The sequence below is a fragment of the Natator depressus genome, chromosome 18, assembly GCF_965152275.1.
Source record: "Natator depressus isolate rNatDep1 chromosome 18, rNatDep2.hap1, whole genome shotgun sequence".
NCBI classification, from domain to species: Eukaryota; Metazoa; Chordata; order Testudines; family Cheloniidae; genus Natator; species Natator depressus.
The window spans coordinates 3,507,283-3,529,491 of NC_134251.1; the positions used below are offsets into that span (position 1 = coordinate 3,507,283).

The 22,209-nt window shown below is 51.3% G+C and overlaps 1 protein-coding gene across 2 annotated transcripts in view; it reads right to left on the reverse strand.

Annotated features, from left to right (window-relative positions):
* Positions 1–578: 578 nt before the first annotated feature.
* P3H1 (prolyl 3-hydroxylase 1) overlaps positions 579–22,209 on the reverse strand; it is a 29,188-nt gene continuing 7,557 nt past the window's right edge. Inside the window, exons 3-16 of one of the 2 annotated variants that reach the window (XR_012642347.1) lie at positions 21,549–21,738; positions 21,091–21,222; positions 13,990–14,129; positions 12,844–12,933; positions 12,504–12,556; positions 11,875–11,996; positions 11,465–11,592; positions 10,498–10,593; positions 9,864–10,014; positions 8,298–8,415; positions 7,734–7,809; positions 5,252–5,392; positions 3,921–4,388; positions 579–3,167 (exon numbers count right to left, since the gene is read on the reverse strand). Coding sequence is in view for 1 of the 2 variants with exons in the window: in XM_074975520.1 (XP_074831621.1) it covers positions 4,245–4,388; positions 5,252–5,392; positions 7,734–7,809; positions 8,298–8,415; positions 9,864–10,014; positions 10,498–10,593; positions 11,465–11,592; positions 11,875–11,996; positions 12,504–12,556; positions 12,844–12,933; positions 13,990–14,129; positions 21,091–21,222; positions 21,549–21,738 (1,581 nt within the window). In the remaining variant the exon portion in view is untranslated. Of the gene's footprint in view, positions 3,168–3,738; positions 4,389–5,251; positions 5,393–7,733; positions 7,810–8,297; positions 8,416–9,863; positions 10,015–10,497; positions 10,594–11,464; positions 11,593–11,874; positions 11,997–12,503; positions 12,557–12,843; positions 12,934–13,989; positions 14,130–21,090; positions 21,223–21,548; positions 21,739–22,209 lie in introns of those variants that run through there. The other variant, XM_074975520.1, reaches the window with a different exon arrangement.

Genomic DNA, 22,209 nt, shown 5'->3' on the forward strand with positions numbered 1-22,209 from the left:
AGGGGGCTTGGCCAGTCCCTCCAGCAGGTGAAAGTGGAGGAACCCAGCCCTTCGCCCTGCCTGCAGAGACCGGGCTGACAGATGAATTGCCTGTAGAGACCCTATCACTGCAAGCTGCCAGTATTTTTGCATGCCCCCAGCTCCTACATACAAACACGCCCCTTCCAGAGCCCAGCCCTTGGCCTAGTAACAGAGCTCTGGTGCTAATGGCCAGGTGTGCATTTCATTCCCATGGAGGTCAGAGAGAGGTGCAGAGACTCACTAGGGCTACTGCAGGCCACTTTACCTTTGAGAACATGAGAACAAACGGTTGTCTGTGCCCCAAATCGAACAGCCCTGCTCCCCCCCTCGCCCCCGGAAGGCTGCTGGCTCTCAGCAAAGAGGAGCCACATTAACGCTAATTGTGGGGACTCCACTGATTTTACAGATTGGTTCAAGCTAATAAAAGCCTCTTGCTAAGCTCTACGTGCAGCACACAGCCCCCTCCCTTCAACTCACTGCCTATGGGGAAAGCCGGCCTCCATGGCACAGCGTGCAGGCTGTTGAATCGGGGGGGGGGGAGGTGGCAGAGTCAAGGACCCCTCCCTGAAAACATCCTGCTGCAGCCCCTCTCAGTGAAGCTAAGAGCCTGCTATGCTGTAGCATCTCCACTGATTCATTCACCTGCTGCACTGTCACTCCTCAGGTAGCCAGGACTCAAACCACTGCAGGCTGTCAGCTGTGCAGCTGCTCCCTGGGAATTCTGTGCCAACCCCATCAGATGCTGCTGCTCTCACAGCCCGGTAGGCAATTGCTGCTGCTCTCCTACAAACCCTGTGCTGCTGGCCCCTTACTCCCTGGCTGGCAGGATCCTGTTCTGCCTGGTTAAATCCTTTACACATTCCCAGACAGCATCCAGCCAAGGGGACATCGCGACATGAAACAGTTCCACCCCCCAAAGTACAAATATAGTTGGAAACAAAGGCTTGATGAGAGCAGGTCCAATAATGAACAAGGGGAATAAAATAAGTGCTAACTTTACACTGGCTGAACTGCTGGCTGGCTTTGCAAACAGCAGGAGGTGATGCATGTCGCCCATTGTGCTCTCTAGCCCTGGGGTAGTTTCTTTCCCTGCCCTCACCCTGCCCCTTAGTTCTTCTTTCACAGGCACCACAAGTCAATATCGCGACTGATGCAGCAGTTAGATGGCTGAACATCAAGGGCAGCGAGGTGTTGCATTTCACCCTTCAACCATCTAAGTGCACACTCCTCCCACCTGTTTGACCATCTGCCCCGCAATCACATTGTGACGACTGGGGTTAAGCCAAATTTCTGTATTGTGGCAGCCACTCTCACTGTTCCACTAAGCAGCCTGTTAAGCACAGTCCAGGATCCGTGTCCCAGGGTGCAAACAAGTGGATGTGAATTCTAAAATTCATCGGCATGTCTGCGTCTCTATCCCACAGTAGCTGCCACTCTGCGAGGACACTGCTGTCTGCCCTGATAGCATTGTTCATCTGAGATTGGCACCAGACTGGCAGCACTGGACGTGAACGCACAAATGGCTGCTGCAAAAGGATGTCACGGAGTCAATCATAGCAAGTCAGCAGAAACTGCAGGTGGAGGGGTTTTCTTCTGGAGGTGGGCTGGTCTTCTGACAGGAAGCACATTGCTTATTTGCATCTATTGGAACCATTGTTAGCCTTGCATGCAGCAGGTTGTTTTCATCAGTCATAGCCCTCCATGCAGTTTTAAGGGTAATGACATTGGGTCGAAGTTTAGAGGGAGCTGTATGAGCCAACACACAGATGTTAACGTGTGGCCAAGGCAACCACTAATGATATGGATGGCTGTATTCAGCTCTGCATCAACGAGATGCGTACGCTGACTTCTGCCCAAACTGTAGCAATTCTACTGAAGCAAATACCAGCGCCAGGACTGAGGTTCATAAAACATCTGCCTCTGCTCCTCAGAAGGTTCCTGCTAGTTTCTGGATCAAGGTAGTGCGGGAGGTGAACTTTTTTCTTAAGTGTTCTAGATGGGACCTTTATGGTAGACTATGGTCCGGTCCGACTCCTAAATAAGTGACAACTGGCTGTAAAGTGAGTGGACAATTAACAACACCGACTGTAATGGGCTGATTGGCCAGGTGATTGTTTAGAAGGAAGGTTGCAGCCACTATCTTAGACTCGCTTAATGTACGACTCCACTGATGAAGGTAACTGGCCAGAGCATTCATGTCCTGGCTGAGTGACCTTCAATATTGCTTAGAGTGTTACCCACATCAGCGCAACAGATGTTCCCCTGCCCTCTCATGGCAAGTCGCATAAAACAAAATTTAAGTAGACAAGATGCAGGATGCATGCTTGCGTTCTAAGCAAATCCTAAGTTCAGTCCTTTTCATAGAGGGAAAGAGTCCCTGTGCCATGAACCGCTCAGCTCAGCTCACTCTCCGTTGGCCTGGTTAGGAACTGCTGCCCTCAAGTGGGCAAACTACAGCCAGAAGGCTCTTCAGCCAACAAAACCGGAAGAGACTATCTATCCCAGTGCAGGTTCTATCCTACTTGCTGAATGCAGAGGCATCGTTGCTTGCTGAGAGGCCTTTAGCATGGAAGGGCTTTGATTCCCAAAGGATGCTCCAGCTGGTCCAGTAATCCCCATTAGCTCTGAGCATGGAAAAGCAGGGAGCCAGCCAGAATGGCAGCTTACGTGACACTGGGATTCTAAATCCTTCTACATGTGCCATCTATCAGCTTCAAGAATTGCACTGACAACAGCACACGCAGAGAGCCCAGGAGATCCCAGGGGAATGTATATGGAGTATGGCAGGACAGCACAGCCCAGGCAAACTATATGGGGAACTAATATTCAATAATGGGCTCTTCAGGCTAGCAGACAAAGGTCTGACATGATCCAGTGGCTGGACGCTGAAGCTGGACAAGTTCAGACTGGAAAACAGGTGTCCATTTTTAGCAGAGAGTAATTAACCATTGGAAGAAGTTGCCAAGGGTCACAGAGGATTCTCCATCACTGGCCATTTTCAAATCAAGATGGAGGTTTTTCTCCCAGATCTGCTGTAGGAATGATTTTGGGGCAGGTCTCTGGCCTGTGTTACACAGGCAGTCAGATGAGGTGACCCCTTCAGGGCTTGGAATCCAGGACTCGACTTGCAGCATTCACAGCAAGCGCTACGGAAAATAAGCAGAGGAGCACAGATGAGGGTTACAGGCACGAAACCTCGAAGGTGCAGAGATGAGAGAAGGGCCAGAAAGGAAGCAGCAAGACAAGTGGGAGAGTGGAGACAGGCAAGGGAAGGATAAAGTGGGGGACAGAGCAGGGGACAAGAGCATCGCTGCCATAAGATGATACCACAAGCATGGACAATACACAAGGCAGAGTGGGATCCAGATGGTCCATTGCCAGAGGGAGACATTCATTAAAGGGCCGTTGCAGGGCAAAGGAGGACAAGGAATGCAGTGGATACCAGACACCTCCCAAATGAAGTCCTCAGTGGGGAGTACGGCACAGAATCCACAGCTCTGTAGCAAACAGACTTGCAACATGAACCCGGGCACTGAGTCAACAGACCCGTCCCCGTCTTCACAGCATCCCATGGTGCAGGGAGCCAATGGGTGTCTTGACTGCTGCCTATCCACTCAGTGGATCGACACTCTACTTATCCACACAGACACCAGGCTGTGACCCAGGGAGGAGCCGATCAAAGGAGACACCAACAGATTAGAAAAGAAACCTTTATTCCCTGGTTGTCATTGGAAGGCACAGCCGTGACACAGTGTGTTCGAACCAACAGGCCCTTTGAAAGTTCACTGGCTGCAGCTCCAACCCTGACCAGCATCCCCCTAACTCCAGGCACTGGAAGTCCTCCCAGCAGCCCAGAACTTTGATCCCTCCCAGAACGTGTATGTCTCACACAGTCTTACCCTGGGTTAGTCATGTCCTCGCTGCAGGAGATGGGGAGTCAGGATGTGACTAGTGACACCAGGCACTTCTCAGGCATGTGGCCCAAAGCAAATCCAGCAAAGCTTCCTCTCCAGCCCCAGCTATGCCTTGGCTTCTGGGCAGGCCAAGGAAATCTCTGCTCCTGACAAGAGCTTTAAGGGAGTTAGTTGCCTTCAGTTCCAGGTCCAGTGTCCTGAATCCACGAGCTGCAGTCAAGGGGGTTTGAGTCCTGAAACGCGATAGCTAGTCCCGCTTCCCTCAGCGGGGCCGAGCTGGCGCCTAACAGGGCCCTTCCTGGAGGGCCATCACAACTCGTCCTTTCCCTCTACACTCTGCCCAGGAGCCTCTGTCATGGCTGGCAGCTCTGCTTCCGGCCCCTTCAGCTGAGACAAATCCACCTCCTCTGTGTTGAAGAGCATCTTCACCAGGTCATCAGCCTGCACACGCTCCTGGGGGGGAAGGGCAGGTTAGAGCACGCTGCAAGAGCCAGCCCCCTGCTTTGCCCTTGTGGCGCTGGGGAGGGGATCCCCAGAGCATAATGGGATCACACCCCGAATGCAAGGGCATAGGACTCAGAGGGACCTCCTGGGTCAGTGAGTCCTGTCCCTGCTATCATAGCCAACCATTCAGATAACCCCATTCAGAAGCTTGGGAGCCTGCTCCAGAATCTCACTGCCTGGATGGCTAGAAACCTCCTAATGTCCAGCCTGAGTTTACTCCTGGCCAGCCCATTTTTTCTTGTGCTGATGCTGTTCTTTAGCCTAAACAGCTCTTCCCCGCACCTGGTATAGAAATAGACAGCAGTCAGCTCCCTCTCAGCCTGCGTTTCAGGCTACCCAAGCCCTGCTCTTTCAATTTGCTCTCGTAAGATCAGCTCTCCATCCCCCTGAGCATCCCAGCAGCCCTTCTCTGCCTCACTCCAGCATGGATTCATCTTTCTAGCACACAGGGGACCAGAACAGCACACACTGCTCCAGATGAGGTCTCACCAGGGCTTGGTACAATGACATTAGAACGTCCCAACCTCTACTTAAAACGTGCCCCTCCTCCCCTCCCCCCCACACACAGCCTAGGCTTGCCTTTGCTATTTTCACAGCCTGACACTTGCACAGCAGCTGCAGGGGGAAAGGCAAGTCCCCAGGGACCTCACCCAGCTGTTTTCCGTACCCCAGAGCCCATTCCAGCGCTATGGAAGCCTCCTTGAGGAAGGCAGGGCAGAGGAGGAGGAGGGGGTAGGCGCACAGCTGGGGGACAGGTATGTGTGTGAGTGGAGAGGTGCCGAGGCAGTATGCCAATGCGGGGCAGTACTTACTCGTTCGCTGTGTCGCGGGTCCAGAGTGAACCACAGGGCGATGGCACACCGCTGGCCCTTGGTCACGGCCTTCACCCCGTGAGGGTTCTCCGAGCCAGAGGAGAAGCCGACAGCACGCCCGCACTGCGGCTGCACCTCTGCCTGCAGGGGACAGGTGCACGGATTAGGACCCCCTAACCATCCAGGCAGCAGCGGGTAATGAGGGACGGGTGAGGTAAGAGCCAGCAGACAGGCCAGTCAACGGGGGAGACAGGACCCTGGGGGCCAGCTGGAGAGGGGATATTGGGGGGATTAGAGTCCCCAGTGCAGGGCAGAAGCAGAGGGGTGGCAGCAGGGGACTATGCTCTCAGACCCTGCTGTGCAGAGAGAACTCAAGGCAATGTCGGGCAGTGGGAGCGTCTGCCCAGGAAGTGGCTGAGACAGCCCAGGTCATACCCACTCGGCTCCCCAGCTCTCCTGGAGGTTCCATCTACACCCAGCCTGAGTGATGCAGCACATGCTCTGCCAGTGGCGTCGTCCCCCGTGGGAGGAGCTCCCCAGGTTCCTGGAGGCCATGGAGGCTAGCCAGGCAGTCAGGTGCCAGGGGATTAGCCTCCACAGGGATCACTCCTGCCCTGTACTGCGGCACAGCCCCAATTCTGCCCCTTGTGACGATGATGTTGTCTAATTTATAACTATGCAAATCATTATTGCTACCACCATTATATAATTCCAACTAATCTTATACAAAATATAACTCATGGCCAGAAAGGGTTAAACAGCTTGCAGGCTAACTAGCCCAAAGCCGACCTTTAAAGACATGTTAGAAATAGCAAGTAGGGCCATTCTATGGCTAGATAGGCTAGAACTTTGCAATGCAAACCTGTATTATCAGAAATTAGAAGTGATACTATTTGTGTGTATCTTAGATGCTAACTGTGTAAACAGACAGTGCCTGTCTGTCACTATAGCTACTAATTCAGAGCTCAAAAGGGAATATTAACATTTAGATGAATCCTGGGCGAAATAATGTCATTGTTTGTATGTCTCTGAAGTTTGTGATAGACTGCCTAATGGATAAATTGCCCTATGTTAATTTGTGTAACTAATTACTGGTGGTGTTTAGAAAACAGAAGGTTACATCCAAAGCCTATTGTTTATCCAGGACTGTGTGGTCAAGCGGATGCTAGAACATCAAGTGGATGTATAAAAAGACTCTTGGGTCCTGATCCTGTTTATCTCAGATCTGCTTAAGGTTTCATGCAGGGGAAGCCTACGCCACAAGGACTGAGCTCCTACCTCTGACTGGACCGCCCTGAAATATAACCATTGGACTATAACCTATGGACTATTTCTGAAAGAACTCCTTGCAACTACAAAGCTCACCATCTCTGCTATGAATCTGAACCTCAAGAATTGAACTCATGTCTGTATTTATATTGATCTTTTAACCATACTCTCTCTCTCTTGATTTTTAATAAATTTTAGTTTAGTTAATAAGAATTGGCTGCAGCGCGTATTTGGGTAAGATCTGGAATATTCAGTAACCTGGGAGGTGATGTGTCCGACCCTTTGGGATTGGTAGAACCTGTTCTTTTATACAGATGCTCCCTGGGTTACACAAGACCTGACTTATGCAAATCCGCACTTATGGAAAAAGTTCCATAAGCTAGAAATAGGAAGGGGTTTTTTTGTGTGGTTTTTTTTTTTTGGCGTAATGTTGGGTATACGTTTCCGACTTACGCAAAATTCAAGTTACGCAAGGCATTGCGGAACGGAACGATCGTGTAAGTCAGGGAGCGTCTGTATGATGAAGTAAGATTTTCAGAAATCTTCATCATATCTGACATGGGTACCTGGATGGAGGCCTGAGGCTGGGTCACTTCAAGGGAACTGTGCTGTTTGGACTTCTGAGTAACCAGTGAGGTATAACAGAAGCTGTTTAGTGCTGGCTGTGTAAATCTAAACATTGAATTATCCACCAGTTTTGGGGTTTGTCTGCCCCATTCTTTGCAGTTCACCCTAATTGAGTGACCTCGGCTGGCTCCCCACTGGGACCCTGGTCACACCCCTCTGTAGAGATGGCCCCATCCCACATCAGAGTGCAGCCATCTCCATTTCCCAGCCAGGGTAACAGCGGGAGTGCTGCCTCCCAGCCCTCTCAGCACCGGAACAGTCACGCTGCTCCAATGGGGAGTTATTCCTGATTAGCTCCATGCACAGATGCTCGTAGTCCAATGGATTACGCTAATTTGGAATAAAGCATTCTGGAATCAAAGCATCCACACAGGAAGTTAATTGGGAGTAGTTAATCCACTTTAAAGTCACAACCTGCCTCATTCTGGATTAATTTTCACGTGTAAACAAGCTCTCAGGGTGAACCCTGAGTGTCAGCCACAGGCAGAGTGATGCAGGAACTGGGTAGAGCAGAAATGAGTCTCCAACCTCTCCAGAGCTGCCCAAACCAGAATCACTGTGCCCTTGGGGCAGACAAGCTACTTACAGTCACGGTGGTGGCGTCCAGTTCGGTGAAGTAGAAGGCTCCTCCTTCGAAGTCCCCATTGAGATACAAGATGACACTAGAGCCAGACAGAGCAGAGAAGGCATTCACTACCCAGCAGCCTCACCACGCCTCCCTCTGCCCCAGGACTAGCCAGAGAAGAGACACACACCAATCCCTCTCCCCCTTTCCCAAGCAGGCAGCGAGCATGGCAGGGAGCCTTTCTGCAGCCTTGCTGCTATGGACTCTGAATGCCGGACAGCTCTGGATCTTCCTTCGCACACAACAATGTCGAGGAGCAGTTGTAGTCACACTTCTGAGACTCCCTATTCAGCAAGGTCCCTGTAACTAAGTGTGTTGGCCCCTTTAAGTGCAGGTGCGGGCAGCCTGTCTGTCACTGGGGCTCGGTGTGGAATTCTGGGAAATGTAGTTCCCCAGTAAGGACTGAAAGGCCAGTGATCAGGTCACCAAGTAGAACCAGGCAATTGCAGGATGGGGACTCAGCCTAGCTCCTGTGAGCCTAGGCAGACTGTGCCTTGAGCCAAGCACTGCTCGCATGGCTGTTACCTGTAGTCCCGGAACGTGTACGCTGGCGGCTCCTTGACGCACACCATGGCCTCTGCATTGAGGATGCAGTTATCCACGTGCACGGCGTGGCTGGAGTCTGTCCGGTCCGCTTGCTTATCTGAGATGGAACGAAGCGTGGGTGGTTACAGAGCCTGTCCTGAGATGGCAGGATGTCCATCTATGGTCACCAACCCCTGCACCCCAGGTCACTCACAGCAAGGATGCCCTAACCCCATGAGCCTCTCCCCTCACAACGCTCTGACCTGCGATTTTGGGGAGGCCAGAATTCAGTGGCAGCTGGCAGAACTGTGGTCCCTTGTTCCCTAGGCCTATAAGGAGTGGCACTGCTCCATGTTTTAGGGGTGCAATACCCCCAAACCTACCGCATCATCTCAATGGGAGCTCATGATTCCAGTTCAAACAATGACATGTTATAACTATCCCACTGCTCACCCTAGCGGACACATCCAGCCAATGCACTTTCCAGTTAGGTTGGATGCACTGGGGGATACTGGGAATGGCTGGCCAAGTTCCTGGGGTGGGGGAACTAGCAGTTCAAGCAACCCCCAGAATTCCCAGTCACATCTGCCCCCACCCATGAGACTCAGCACCTCCCTCCCAGATTTTTAAAGGTACGTACATATCGTTGGGCTCAGCACTGCAACAGCAAACTGATTTCAGAGCCTAAGTCTCATGCTCTTTAGGAGCCTAAACTCACTGACAGGATTTTGGCTCTGTTCCTAAATCACTTTGGAAATGAGAGTCTCCTAAGTCAGCTAGGCTCTGCAACACTGAGAACAGCAACACCATGATACATTTCACAATCTGGGCCAAGAGCTTTAAGTGCCTCTGAATGCTGCAAACCTGAATCACTTGCCTCCTCTGGTGTCAAGAGCTCCAACGCCCCCCTATCCAGCTGCCAACCCCCTGGCTGTCACTTTATGTGATGCTGTTATTTGCTGCCAGCAAAACATGGAGGCATTTTTGAATTGAAGCCACTGCAGAATCAAGGGCTGAGTTCTGCGGAAGTGACGGGGTTCAGCTTGCCACAGAGCAGGCAGGGCCTTGGTGCCAGTCTAGGACACACGGCTGAAGTTCTGAGCAGTGACTATAACACGCCGTCTCCCTCTCCCACTGCCTAGTTTGCTCTCCATGTCCTCTGGATTTAGCAACCAAATCTGCACAGCTTCTTTCTCCTGTTAGCCCTGCAGAGCCAGCCCAGACAAGAGGGAGGGAGCTGGAGTCTGTCCCCTCCTGCACATCAACAGAATGGTTAGCTAAGTGCCAATCAGTTACACCTGGGCCAACTCACTCACACTACCTGGGCTGCACAGGTGGCATCAAGGGCAGAATCCTTATTACGAGGCAGGTGTGAGACAGAGAGCCCACTGGAGAAGTGGTTTGATGGTTGTAAAGGGAGTCCCCCCGGCAGCAGCTACCCACAGGACTGTGGGAGGAGAGGGCGGGGTCCTGCCACCAGCAGCAGCCTGAATCACGAACACCGGGAAGGGGAAGTGCAAGACCAGCAGCCCACTGAGCAAGGGGGGGGGGGCGCCAGCTACTCGCCTGCGATTGCCGTGCGGCACACCAGGTGAGAGTAGGAAAAATAGAGCGGGGTGTCCAGGCGGAAGTAGGACTCCATCACGCGCCGCACCTTCTCCGTCACATTGTAGTAGAGCCGGGCACTGTGCATGGACACCTTGCCCTCCTGCCCCAGCTGCAGGGGGAGACAGAGAGCAGGAGCAGCAGTCAGGCAGCCTGGCTTCTTCCTCAGTGATCTCACCAGGCTTTGTCCCCAGAGCCAGCAGTTTGGGCTGGAGCGAAGGGCAGCAATGATAGAGACATCTCCTCCTCTCTGCAATCCATGAAGGTCCCCCCACCCCTTGGCTGATACAGGGACAGTTCTGTAAACTCACCAATCGTTACTGTGGGGGGCCTGAATGGGTAGGGCACACCCTGGCGACTCCTCCATTCTCCAAACTGGGCTTCCTCAGGGGGCTCCCCAAATTTGTTTATGCCTCCAGGTGAGAGAGCAGGTTGGGCGCAAAGCATCCTGCTAATGCCTCCTTCCCCCGACCTGCCTCATCCCTTCCAGCCCATCTCCCCCACCCCCCAAGCCTTTCCCCAGTGCTAGCCACCCACACTCTTCTCTCAACCACGTCCACAGCATCCCCCCCCTCAGTCAAACAAGCAAACCTACCTTGAGGGACTTATAGACCGTCACGCCATAGAAGGTCTCGCTGGGAGTGTGAGGGGAGGTTTTCCCGCGATAGCCATCCCCAGCAGACGCAGCTGCCTGCAAAACCCAGGGTCAGACGTGAGACCCCATGCTGCCGCCTGCTCCTCAGAGAAGGGCAGGAGTGGGCTCTAGCCAGGGCACGGAGACTGGCCAAACCCTCAGAGAAGCTGAGCAAGCGTGGTAGGGCCAGAACCACCCCTCCCCAGGCTTTTCCCTGGAAAGGAACAGATGTGATGCCAAAGAGCACTGGGGCCTGGACAGGCCAGAAACTGTAACAAAGTCCCAGTGAAATAGTTCAGGGTCCTTGGCAAGGAGTTCAGATCCTGCCCCCTTGACATGCTGGTACATGCTGCAGATCCTCATTACCCCAAATCCAGCCTCCAACCCGAGCTCTCCCCACCCTGTCCTGGACCAGCCCTCACTATCGCACCCCCTTCCTGCTGCCGGTCAGAGGCCCCACCCTGCAGACACAGACCCTCCCAATATCGGCCTGAGACCCGTGGTAGCCAATGCCACGGGGATGGGGGAGCACAGTTATTGCTCTGAGCTGGGTAACAGGATGATCCCGGTGTGCAGGTGCCGGTGGGGCAGACAGATGCGACATTCTCCCCAGTCAGGGGGCTAGGAGGGCTGCTCTGGGGAACTAAAGTCCTGGCTTAAGAATCGCAGAATGAGACTGGATTTAATTCCTCTCAAGTGGTTCACTCTGGATTGTACTTTTAAATAGGCGACAGCCCCACTCCCCAATGCTCTCCACACTCCAGCCCCATCCTCCCCTCCCAGGGTCACTCAAAGCAACCCCTTCCCTGCCCCTTGCTCAGCCCGCTCTCCCCCGTCGCTGAGCTGCCCTTCCCCAGCCTCCATGGCAGCCGGCTCCTCTCTTGCCTCCCCAGTCTCCGGGTGTTGGAGCCGGTGACGAGCTACTCACGTTGGTGAGTTTCTGCAGCTCCAGACACTCCTCCTCAGAGATGACTCCGTCCACCACCACTCGCTGAGAGCCATTCAGCAGCCGGGAGTTCATGGTGATACTGAGCCCATCGTACAGCAGGGGCCCACCTACAGGGCCAAGGAGCAATACTGGAGTCCGGGGAGCCCTCTGCCGGGGAGTGCGCATCAGAGGGCACTGCTGGCACTGGGTGCGTGACATGTACAGAGGATTGCATGCGCAAGGAGGGGGAGATGCCATTTCGCCTCAGCCACAGGCCACTCCTTTGGTAGCACTGAACATCCTGCTCCTTGCCCAGAGCCCCCAGCTACAGAGCACGCAGGGGTGATGGCTTGGCTGTCTGCTGGGTCACTGGGGGACACATGGGCACATTTCACAACTCCCTCTCTTACCTTCCCGCATGAACTTGCTCATGTCCGCAGACTCTCTGGTTTTCTCCTCCACCAGCGTCTCTATCTCTTTCATCAGGTTGCTGATCTCCTCGGAGATTCGAGCCGCTGTCTCGCGCTCCACCCTGGGCACAAAGAAGCTGTGAGCTGCTCTCCTGCCTCTGGGGCAGACGTCTAAGTGATCAGCCAATTGGGAGATGGGCAGGGGGCTGGCGGCAGCAATCCTGAGGCCTCCACAAAGGGGGCAGAGACCAAGAGGTGCAGGGGAAGGAGATGAAGCTGTGGGATGGGTTCAACAGTCAGGCAGATGGGGTGGGCAGTGCCCCTGGCTGGGGGCTCAGCAGTCTGATGACATGCCCGTAACACCTTCCTGATGGGTTCATTCCAGCCCTAGCTCCCATTTTACATAGCATCCCATCCCACTGGCATGCTCAGAAACTCTCGCAGCCTCCAGCCCAGCCCACGCAGCTACTCCTGGAACCACCAGGCTCCCCCGCCTGCTGCAGCAGATGGGTTCGGAAGATTCCAGCTACAACGTGCATTAACAGAAACCCCCACAACAGCGATTCCACATGCCAGCAGTGGGAGCAAAGAGATGATGCTCCTGAAAGTGTTACTGAACGAGTTCTCACTTCTGCTTCTCGCGCAGCCTCTTTGGGATCACCTCCTCTGGGGTCCACGTGTCCTAAAGACAGGAAAGAAACCAGAGATTACCTCATCCTTGCCCGAGACACCCCAATCCATGGCTCAGACACAAGGGTGCAGCCCTGTCCAGGGACAGACAGCAGTGCCATTGAAGAGCAATCAGCCCATCACAGTTCCCTCTTCTCCTCTACAAAACCACCCCCTCTTCCAGCACAGCTCCTCCCCTTGGTGCCCCACAGATCCCACCCCCGAGCATTCAGTCTAAACTTGCCCACTTCTAGTTCCTGCAGGTGTGTCCAGTACCAGGCCAAGGGAGTCTCCACTCACCGGGTCCACAAATGGAATCCCGAAGGCATCGTAGCTGAAAAAGAGCAGCTCCTTCTCCAGCAGGCTGCGCTGCCGATACACCTGGATATTCTGAAAGCGTGGGAGAGATGGATGCGTCAGAGCAGCCTACGTGGGCTTTCCAATAGACACGCTGGTCTGGCCACTGCGGGGAACCAGGCGCCATGAGATGAGCATTACAGAGAGCAACAGAATTCCAAAACTGGAGGTGTGGTGGGAAAGAAAGTGCAGGACTCTGCTATTCTATGCCATGTTTCAATCCCTCTCAATACACCTCAATCCAGTCCTGCAGCCCCCTGCTCTTCCAGTCCCAGGTCCCTGCATAGCTCTGTCGATGGAGACCATTTCCAGTCTGAAAAACTTAGGGATGAGCGTTAGCGCCAGGTTCAAATGGAAAGCTGCTCTCACCACTACCCATAGACTCTCTATAAAACATTCCCCCTTTCCATTAATTCCCACTTTGTAATGGTAGCAAATAAAGCCAAGAAGTTAATTTGGCGAGATGTTTTTATGACAGGTGGGGCTGGTTGTACCATCCCCATGTAAGCTGCCTGACACTCCCCATTATAAGATCCTGTTTTCATTTGCTTATCACTTTGCCAAGCTTTAACCATCCGGGCTGAAATGTCCCACACTGAATGTCTCCTTCAGGCTGGGTATTTTTCATTTTGGCCAGTTTGGCAATTTCTGCAAATGAAATGCCTGCAACACCAGCCAGTCCCTGATGTTTCAGAGGAAGGTGCAGAACCCCACACTGGATTAGCACGCACTAACATGCGGATGGGATAGGCTTCTCCCTAGCCCTGCCAGTCAGTGATTGGCCGGTGCCCTGAGGCAGGAGGCTAGCTTACGCTTATTCCTGGCTCACATAACCACAGAAATCTGCAAAGTACTCCAGCCATTTTTACTGCATTATGTCAGCTGAGCTTTGACCAGGGATTCTGCATCCAGTCCCTTCAGCACCAATTGGAACGTAAGTGTGAGGAATGAAGACGGCCAATCCTAATGCTGAGCAGACTGCAGCTCATCTGCCCTACAAATACCAATCCCAGGTCTGCAGATGCTGCTTCAACAGGCCTGGCAGAGCTCGAGGAGTGGTTTGCCGGGGACAGACTGAAGATCACTCACTTCTCGAGGATCGATAGGTGCAGCCAGCCCTTCCCCAAGGACAGCCGTGTAGTAGGCCAAGTTCTGATTCATCACTTCATCATTAGGGAAGAAAAGCAAGTAGGTCTTGGCGCATTCAATGGCTTTCTCATAATTCCCACCTGCAAAGAGAAATCAGCTCATTGAGAGAAGCCGTCCCTCTGTACTTTGCAGGATGCCGGCAAGGAGGGGCACAGATCAGGAACAGGGTACATTTCCAGCACAAGGACAGTCAGACTCAGATTTAGCAAAGGGTCAGATTCAGACATAAGAATGGCCATGCTGGGTCAGACTAATGGTCCATCTCACCCAGTCTCCTGTCTTCTGACAGTGCCAATGCCAGATATCTCAGAGGGAATAAACAGAACAATTATCAAGTGATCCAAACCCTGTCATCCACTCCCAGCTTCTGGCAGTCAGAGGCTAGGGAAACCCTGAGCATTGGGTTGCATCCTTGACCATTTTGGCTAATAGCCACTGATGGACTCATCCTCCATGAACTTATCTAGCTCCAATTCCCTGCAATGGGAAACCTTGGTGTTCAAACCCTTTTCTCTCTGAAGACTAGGACTGGTTAGTTACTCATGTTCAGTCTCATTATCATGATCAGACTGATTTCCATCTTTTGTCTCCCGGTTTCACAATCATGGGGAGCAATTTTTCCCTGCACTGCAGAAGAACTGCCATGAGAAATGGCTCTGAAGCACAGCTGTAACAGTACTGCAACACCTGCTATAACCCAGCCAGTATTTCTCAGAAATACAAGGGTCATGGTGTCAGACCTGGCGAGTGCTGTAAGTGATGAGAAATTGGCTCTGCAGCAGGAACTGTCCTGGCTTCTCTGGAACCAGGGAGATCTCTCCTCTCAGCTCTTCATTCTGCTTTGACTACTTCTACACCAGGCCAGATCCAAAGGCAAAGTCCCTCTTCCAAGTAGACAGAGGCAGGACCTCCCTGCACAAGCCTGGTTGGCTTGCAATCCTTCGCTGATGTACTTTGTAACTCCAGTAAAACACGAAGATGGACCAAGAGAACAAACCAGTTTGGAAATCACAAAAGGGAGCAGAAGGGAGCTCGGAATAAAAGAAGATCTCCAAGAAATGAGATCCAGTCTGTGCTGCAACCAGCTAGCATGAAATCATGCACCTCTTGTACAGGTGTGTATCAAGGGGAAGAGAGAAGAGTGAGTCTGGCATCTTCCCTCCTCCTCCCAGGCCTGGCCAATCTGCTTTGGACACAGCAGAGTTCACCTGATTTCAGAGGAATGAGCCCTGGAAACAACACCTCCCTCAGTCCTGAAAGGAGCTTTCAGAGAATGGTAGAGTGAGTCCACACCAGGATGGGAAAGGCTCAAAAGCATGTCTGCATTTGGTAAGAACCTTTGCAACAGGGTATAGCAAGGCCCCCCTTGGTCCTGCTTCTGCTCTGCTCCAAAAACCACTTTAGTGTAAGATTATGCATTTAGGGATTAATAAAAAGAGTTTTAGTTATAAGCTGGGGACGCATCAATTAGAAGTAACGGAGGAGGAGAAGGACCTTGGAGTATAGGTTGATCATAGGATGACTATGAGCCGCCAATGTGATATGGCTGTGAAAAAAGCTAATGCGGTCTTGGGATGCATCACGAGAGGTATTTCCAGTAGGGATAAGGAGGTTTTAGTACCGTTATACAAGGCACTGGTGAGACTCACCTGGAATACTGTGTGCAGTTCTGGTCTCCCATGTTTAAGAACGATGAATTCAAACTGGAACAGGTACAGAGAAGGGCTACTAAGATGATCCGAGGAATGGAAAACTTGTCTTATGAAAGGAGACTCAAGGAGCCTGGCTTGTTTAGCCTAACTAAAAGAAGGTTGAGGGGAGATACGATTGCTCTCTATAAATATATCAGAGGGATAAATACTGGAGAGGGAGAGGAATTATTTAAGCTCAATTTGGACACAAGAACAAATGGATAGAAACTGGCCACCAGGAACTTTAGACTTGAAATTAGATGAAGGTTTCTAACCATCAGAGGAGTGAAGTTTTGGAATAGCCTTCCAAGGGAAGCAGTGGGGGCAAAAGACCTATCTGGCTTTAAGATTAAACTCGATAAGTTTGTGGAGGAGATGGTATGATGGGATAACATGATTTTGGTAATTAATTGATCTTTAAATATTCACGGTAAATAGGCCTAATGGCCTGTGATGGGATGTTAGATGAGGTGGGATCTGAGTTATCCAGGAAAGAATTTTCTGTAGTATCTGGCTGATGAATCTTGCCCATATGCTCAGGGTTTAGCTGATCGCCATATTTGGGGTTGGGAAGGAATTTTCCTCCAGGGCAGATTGGAAGAGGCCCTGGAGGTTTCTCGCCTTCCTCTGTAGCATGGGGCACGGGTCACTTGCTGGAGGATTCTTTGCTCCTTGAAGTGTTTAAACCATGATTTGAGGACTTCAATAGCTCAGACATAGGTGAGGTTTTTCGCAGGAGTGGGTGGGTGAGATTCTGTGGCCTGCATTGTGCAGGAGGTCAGACTAGATGATCATAATGGTCCCTTCTGATGTTAGTATCTATGAATCTATGACTCAGCAATCATTGGTGCAGTTTATTTACAGGGTGCAAACCACCCTTTCTTACCATTTACAGCTTGGGGGTTTCAGCCTTAGGGCCTTCTCAATCTCTGCAGGAAGGAAGGAAGAACTACCAATCATCTTTCACTCTCTGGCTTCCCACCCTGCTTCCTTCCGCTGGGCCTGTATATAGCCCCAGGCTAATACAGCCCCAGGCTAATCAGGCTGGCAGCTGTTTCCCCGTTGCCAATCAGGTACAGGTTTTTCTAGCCAGCTCCAATTAATCTCCCTGAATTGGAGCTGGCATGACAGAGGGCTGGCTCTGCAGTTCCTCCTCCTCCTGTTACAGCCTTGTTTTGGGTCTGCAAGGGGTGACCATACTCCTGTGCAACTCAGGTTTGTGATGGTCCCACTGCCTGTGGGAAAGGAGGGGATGTGGGGGTGATGGGAGGGAGACCCTAGAATCAGCCCAAGTTAAGCAGGAGAGTGTAGCACTGCTCCCATAGCTGGTGTGGCCAAGAAACGGAGCCAGGCATGCACTTACTGCAGCTTCTCCACTGAGTGTGGAAGGCTCTGAGAGGAGCAGGGTGGAAGGAGTCTGGATTCAAGGTCTCACCATGCCATGCTTTGGCGAGCGCCCTTACCATATGCTCAGGTCTTCCACTCTCACCTGACAGTTTTGCTCAAAGTTCAACAGGAACAAAATATTGACAAGTGTCTGTTTTGTGATGGGAACATCCCTGGGCCTTTGCTACTCCCATGTCTATCGTGCTGCAACAGCCACTGAGTCGCTGGAGCCTGCACCTGGGGAGGGGAGCTCCCTGCTCAGAGCTGCCCGAACCTCACCACTCTGAAAACAGCTGCAGCCTCCTGCCAGACACCTACCAGCCTAGTGGAAAAGAAACCATGCCACCTGCTGAAGACAAAGAACTGTGTGCCAGGAAGCAATGAAATCACCCAGTTCTCATCTGCTGACAGGGAGGAAGTACACGAAAGCACCTGGACCAAAGCAGAATACACAGACGATGATTTCCTAGACAGCAGAGAGGCTTCAAAACAGTTTGGTTGGAGGCTGCAAGTAGGAAATAAATCAGACACTTGGAAGATAGAAATGGGATGGGAGCGTACCAGGAGCATGGACAGTTATCCCGGAGCTAGGGGACAGGTAACGGATGTTACCAAAGCAAGGAGAAGGATACTGGACTCAGAGGCTCACCCCATCTCCATATCATCAGGCACCACTGCTGCAGGCCTACTAGTTTTCACACTCGGAATACATGTCTAAGCACTATTTTTAAGCAGTGCACAGAGAGACCCAACACGTTCCATTATGACCCTCCATTTTCAGTCACTTATAACTCCAACCAACTAATCATCTGAGCTGAAGTTTTCCAGGTTTCATTTCTTCCTCGGTACTATGGGTACCCGCATGGCCCCACAGTATGCCAACATTTTTATGGCTGATTTAGAACAACGCTTCCTCAGCTCTCGTCCCCTAACGCCCCTACTCTACTTGCGCTATATTGATGACATCTTCATCATCTGGACCCATGGAAAAGAAGCCCTTGAGGAATTCCACCATGATTTCAACAATTTCCATCCCACCATCAACCTCAGCCTGGTCCAGTCCACACAAGAGATCCACTTTCTGGACACTACAGTGCTAATAAACAATGGTCACATAAACACCACCCTATACCGGAAACCTACTGACCGCTATTCCTACCTACATGCCTCCAGCTTTCACCCTGACCACACCACACGATCCATCGTCTACAGCCAAGCTCTGCGATACAACCACATTTGCTCCAGCCCCTCAGACAGAGACAAACACCTACAAGATCTCTATCAAGCATTCTTACAACTACAATACCCACCTGCGGAAGTGAAGAAACAGATTGATAGAGCCAGAAGAGTTCCCAGAAGTCACCTACTACAGGACAGGCCTAACAAAGAAAATAACAGAACGCCACTAGCCGTCACCTTCAGCCCCCAACTAAAACCCCTCCAACGCATTATTAAGGATCTACAACCTATCCTGAAGGATGACCCAACACTCTCACAAATCTTGGGAGACAGGCCAGTCCTTGCCTACAGACAGCCCCCCAACCTGAAGCAAATACTCACCAGCAACCACATACCACACAACAGAACCACTAACCCAGGAACCTATCCTTGCAACAAAGCCCGTTGCCAACTGTGCCCACATATCTATTCAGGGGACACCATCACAGGGCCTAATAACATCAGCTACACTATCAGAGGCTCGTTCACCTGCACATCCACCAATGTGATATATGCCATCATGTGCCAGCAATGCCCCTCTGCCATGGACATTGGTCAAACTGGACAGTCTCTATGTAAAAGAGTAAATGGACACAAATCAGATGTCAAGAATTATAACATTCAAAAACCAGTCGGAGAACACTTCAATCTCTCTGGTCACGCGATTACAGACATGAAAGTCGCTATTTTACAACAAAAAAAACTTCAAATCCAGACTCCAGCGAGAAACTGCTGAATTGGAATTCATTTGCAAATTGGATACAATTAACTTAGGCTTGAATAGAGACTGGGAGTGGCTTAGTCATTATGCAAGGTAGCCTATTTCCCCTTGTTTTTTCCTATCCCCCACCCCCCTCAGACGTTCTTGTTAAACCCTGGATTTGTGCTGGAAATGGCCCACCTTGATTATCATACACAATGTAAGGAGAGTGGTCACTTTGGATAAGCTATTACCAGCAGGAGAGTGGGGTGGGAGGAGGTATTTTTTCATGCTTTTTGTGTGTATATAAGAAGATCTTCTATACTTTCCACAGTATGCATCCGATGAAGTGAGCTGTAGCTCACGAAAGCTTATGCTCAAATAAATTGGTTAGTCTCTAAGGCGCCACAAGTACTCTATTTCTTCCTCGGGTTGACTTCGTTCTGGAAAGTTTATGCAGAAGCTGAGAGGCAGTTCAGCTGTTTCCCAGGAGGAGGATAGTGAAAAATAGCCAGTTTTGCCCATGTTAAAAAAAAATTCTGACTGTTTTCTGAATAGTTCTAATGCCTCTGTGGTTTGGAGCAGGAGCTTGAATGCTGGCAGGGGGCAGCTGTGGGACCAGGGAGGTGCCTTTCACTATCCTCACAAAACCTGTCCAGATCTGGCCTCAGAAAATCATTTGCACATACATAGCAGAACTTGTTCGACATTTGGCCCTTAATTTTCTGAATGTTCCAATTGCACTGGGCCTGACACCATGCCCGCCTGAGCTTCCTGCAACCAGCAAACACAGCGAGCTAGTGCACCAGATGGGATATGGACAAGAGAGAGGATGACCCTCCTCCAGCTGCTACTTCTACTTTCTTTCCCCAAAATATCCTTTGGCCAAGTGAGGGTCACTGGGTTAGAAGACCATGTGTTCTAGTCTGACCTTTCCCACTGACTGATGTTAATAACTTGGCACTTCACAGCTTTTCAAAAGTTGTAATTAACAGAGGCCTCCTGCTGGCTCCCAGTGTAGGGGTAAGTATAATTTCTCCCAACTTATAGATAAGATAGCCCAGTACCAGACACTGCACCAAGAATGGAACCCGAGTTTTAAATACGGCGGAGCTGGGTCTGCCAAAATTAAATGCTGCCTCAGGCTGAATTTACCAAACCTGCGACTCTAGGTCAGTAACGTGGAGTGGGTGGGCTGGGACACCATCACAGAGGCGAGGCCACTAGGGCAACGTTTGGAAAGGATTAGGAAACAAAACCAAACGAATCAAGTGCGGTGTATGTCGCTACACATTGTGCTAGTCTCAGCCGGTCTTGTTTGTCGGGACCGAAAGGGCCGATCTCACGCCCTTGCTTTGTCCAGCACCTGGCATGAGGGATCAGCGCAACCCCGATCGGGGCCTCTACGTGCTACTGTCATCCACATCAGGAACACTGATCTCAGGGTTAGGGCGCCGCCCTGGGAGCCCGGAGAACTACATTGTATTCCGGGTTCTGCCTGACTTGCTGTATAAAGTTGGGCAAGTCACTTAGACAAACATTTTCTGGGTGCCCAGCTGAAGACACCTAGGGTGTCATTTTTCAGCCCAGGAAGGAATAAAAGATTCCGTTGTCAGTGCAGCATCTGGATAACGAGCAGAAAATAAGTCCTGGGGCTACACAGTGAACGCCAAGCAACAGAAGAAATACTGAACAGCTGCCTCGTTCCCTTGCACCATCCCTCCTGGGCACTGAATGATGCAAGGGCTCTAGGGGAAAATATATGAGCTAGTGTAATTTACGGTTATATCATAACGCATGTACATAAAGGGGCAGAGCAAGTTGCCTGGATAACAGTAACTCTGGTGTTTCCTAACTTCTGAGTGCCTGACTCTGCAACACTGATGACCTTCTTCTAAGGTAGTTCTTTTGTCTGGACTCTTGTACACTCCACTATCTGTGCAAAAGAAAGAGGGATCAAGACAGCTAAGCTGTGTGCCAGTGATCCCAAGAACCCTAATGTCAAGGCTTCCCAAGCATCAGAGAAATAAGAGAAATGCTTCTTACTGTTGTAATAGGCAAACTGCAGGTAGTTGAAGTGGGATGGAAGGAAATCCTCAATGGGCTTGTCCTGGCCCGGCTGGGAGGCTAGTTCTGTAACACAGCTCTGCTTACAGCTCAGCACCTGCACGTAATGATCTGGGAGAAAAAGACAGCACATTTTATTGGTCAGGGGAGATCTGTACCAGAGCAGCCTTCTTCAGCCTGGAGGAGGCTTCACTCAGGCATTACTGTCATTAGGACCAAGAAAATGGGCTGGAGAATTTAAATCCCCATTAGCCCAACCTTAGCACAGTCTCTCGAGCCATCAACCCCCCATCTCTCTGGTGGAAAGTTCCCCAGAAATCTGAACTGATAACCAAAAACATTCAAAGAGAAAGCTGCAGCAGTAAGTACAGTATGCAGGGGCTCGAGGCAGGCAGTCCCTGTGCTACACGCCAGCTGGTTTACTGTGGTGCACACACCCGTAATGGCCTGGACCAGGTCAGCATTGTATTCCAGGTAGTTGTAGCCTTCGTAATCGTAGGGCCCCTCGCAGAGAGCTCGACATTCGGTGTCAGCTACAAAATATTCCTCCAGCGCCTTCTCCATATGCAGAATGGCTGGTTCTGGCTGCTCCTCTGTGTAAAACTTCACACCCAGGCGGAACTCGTGCTGCAAAGAGCCAGGAGGAAAAGTGAACCTAGAACCTAGGCCCCAGCCAGACACATTCCACCCTGGGTGCAGTTCAGCACTGTCCCCGCAAATATCTCGCCCACCCTCTGCTCACTGAGGCCCAGGGGCAGTAGATTGTGGCTGCCCAACTTCACAGGGTCCCTCAATAAAAAAGATCTCCAAGCAGATGGCAGGCTGAATACATAGCACACAGACCATGGGGCCAGAGGACAGATGCTCTCTCAACAACAAATCATTACAGCCTTCAAAGCAAAACTGCACCGTCAGAGAGGGGGTTAGTCTACTGTGGCCAACAATGCTATCCAGGGCTCAGGGTTCTCATCTTTCATGCATCTGTTTGGGCCAAGGTCAATACATGGCCAGTTAGGCATGTAACATTTTGGCTCTTCCCCATGATGTGTCCGAGTGTTTGGGGAGGGAATAGAGTGGAAGAAATCCCCCCATCCCAAT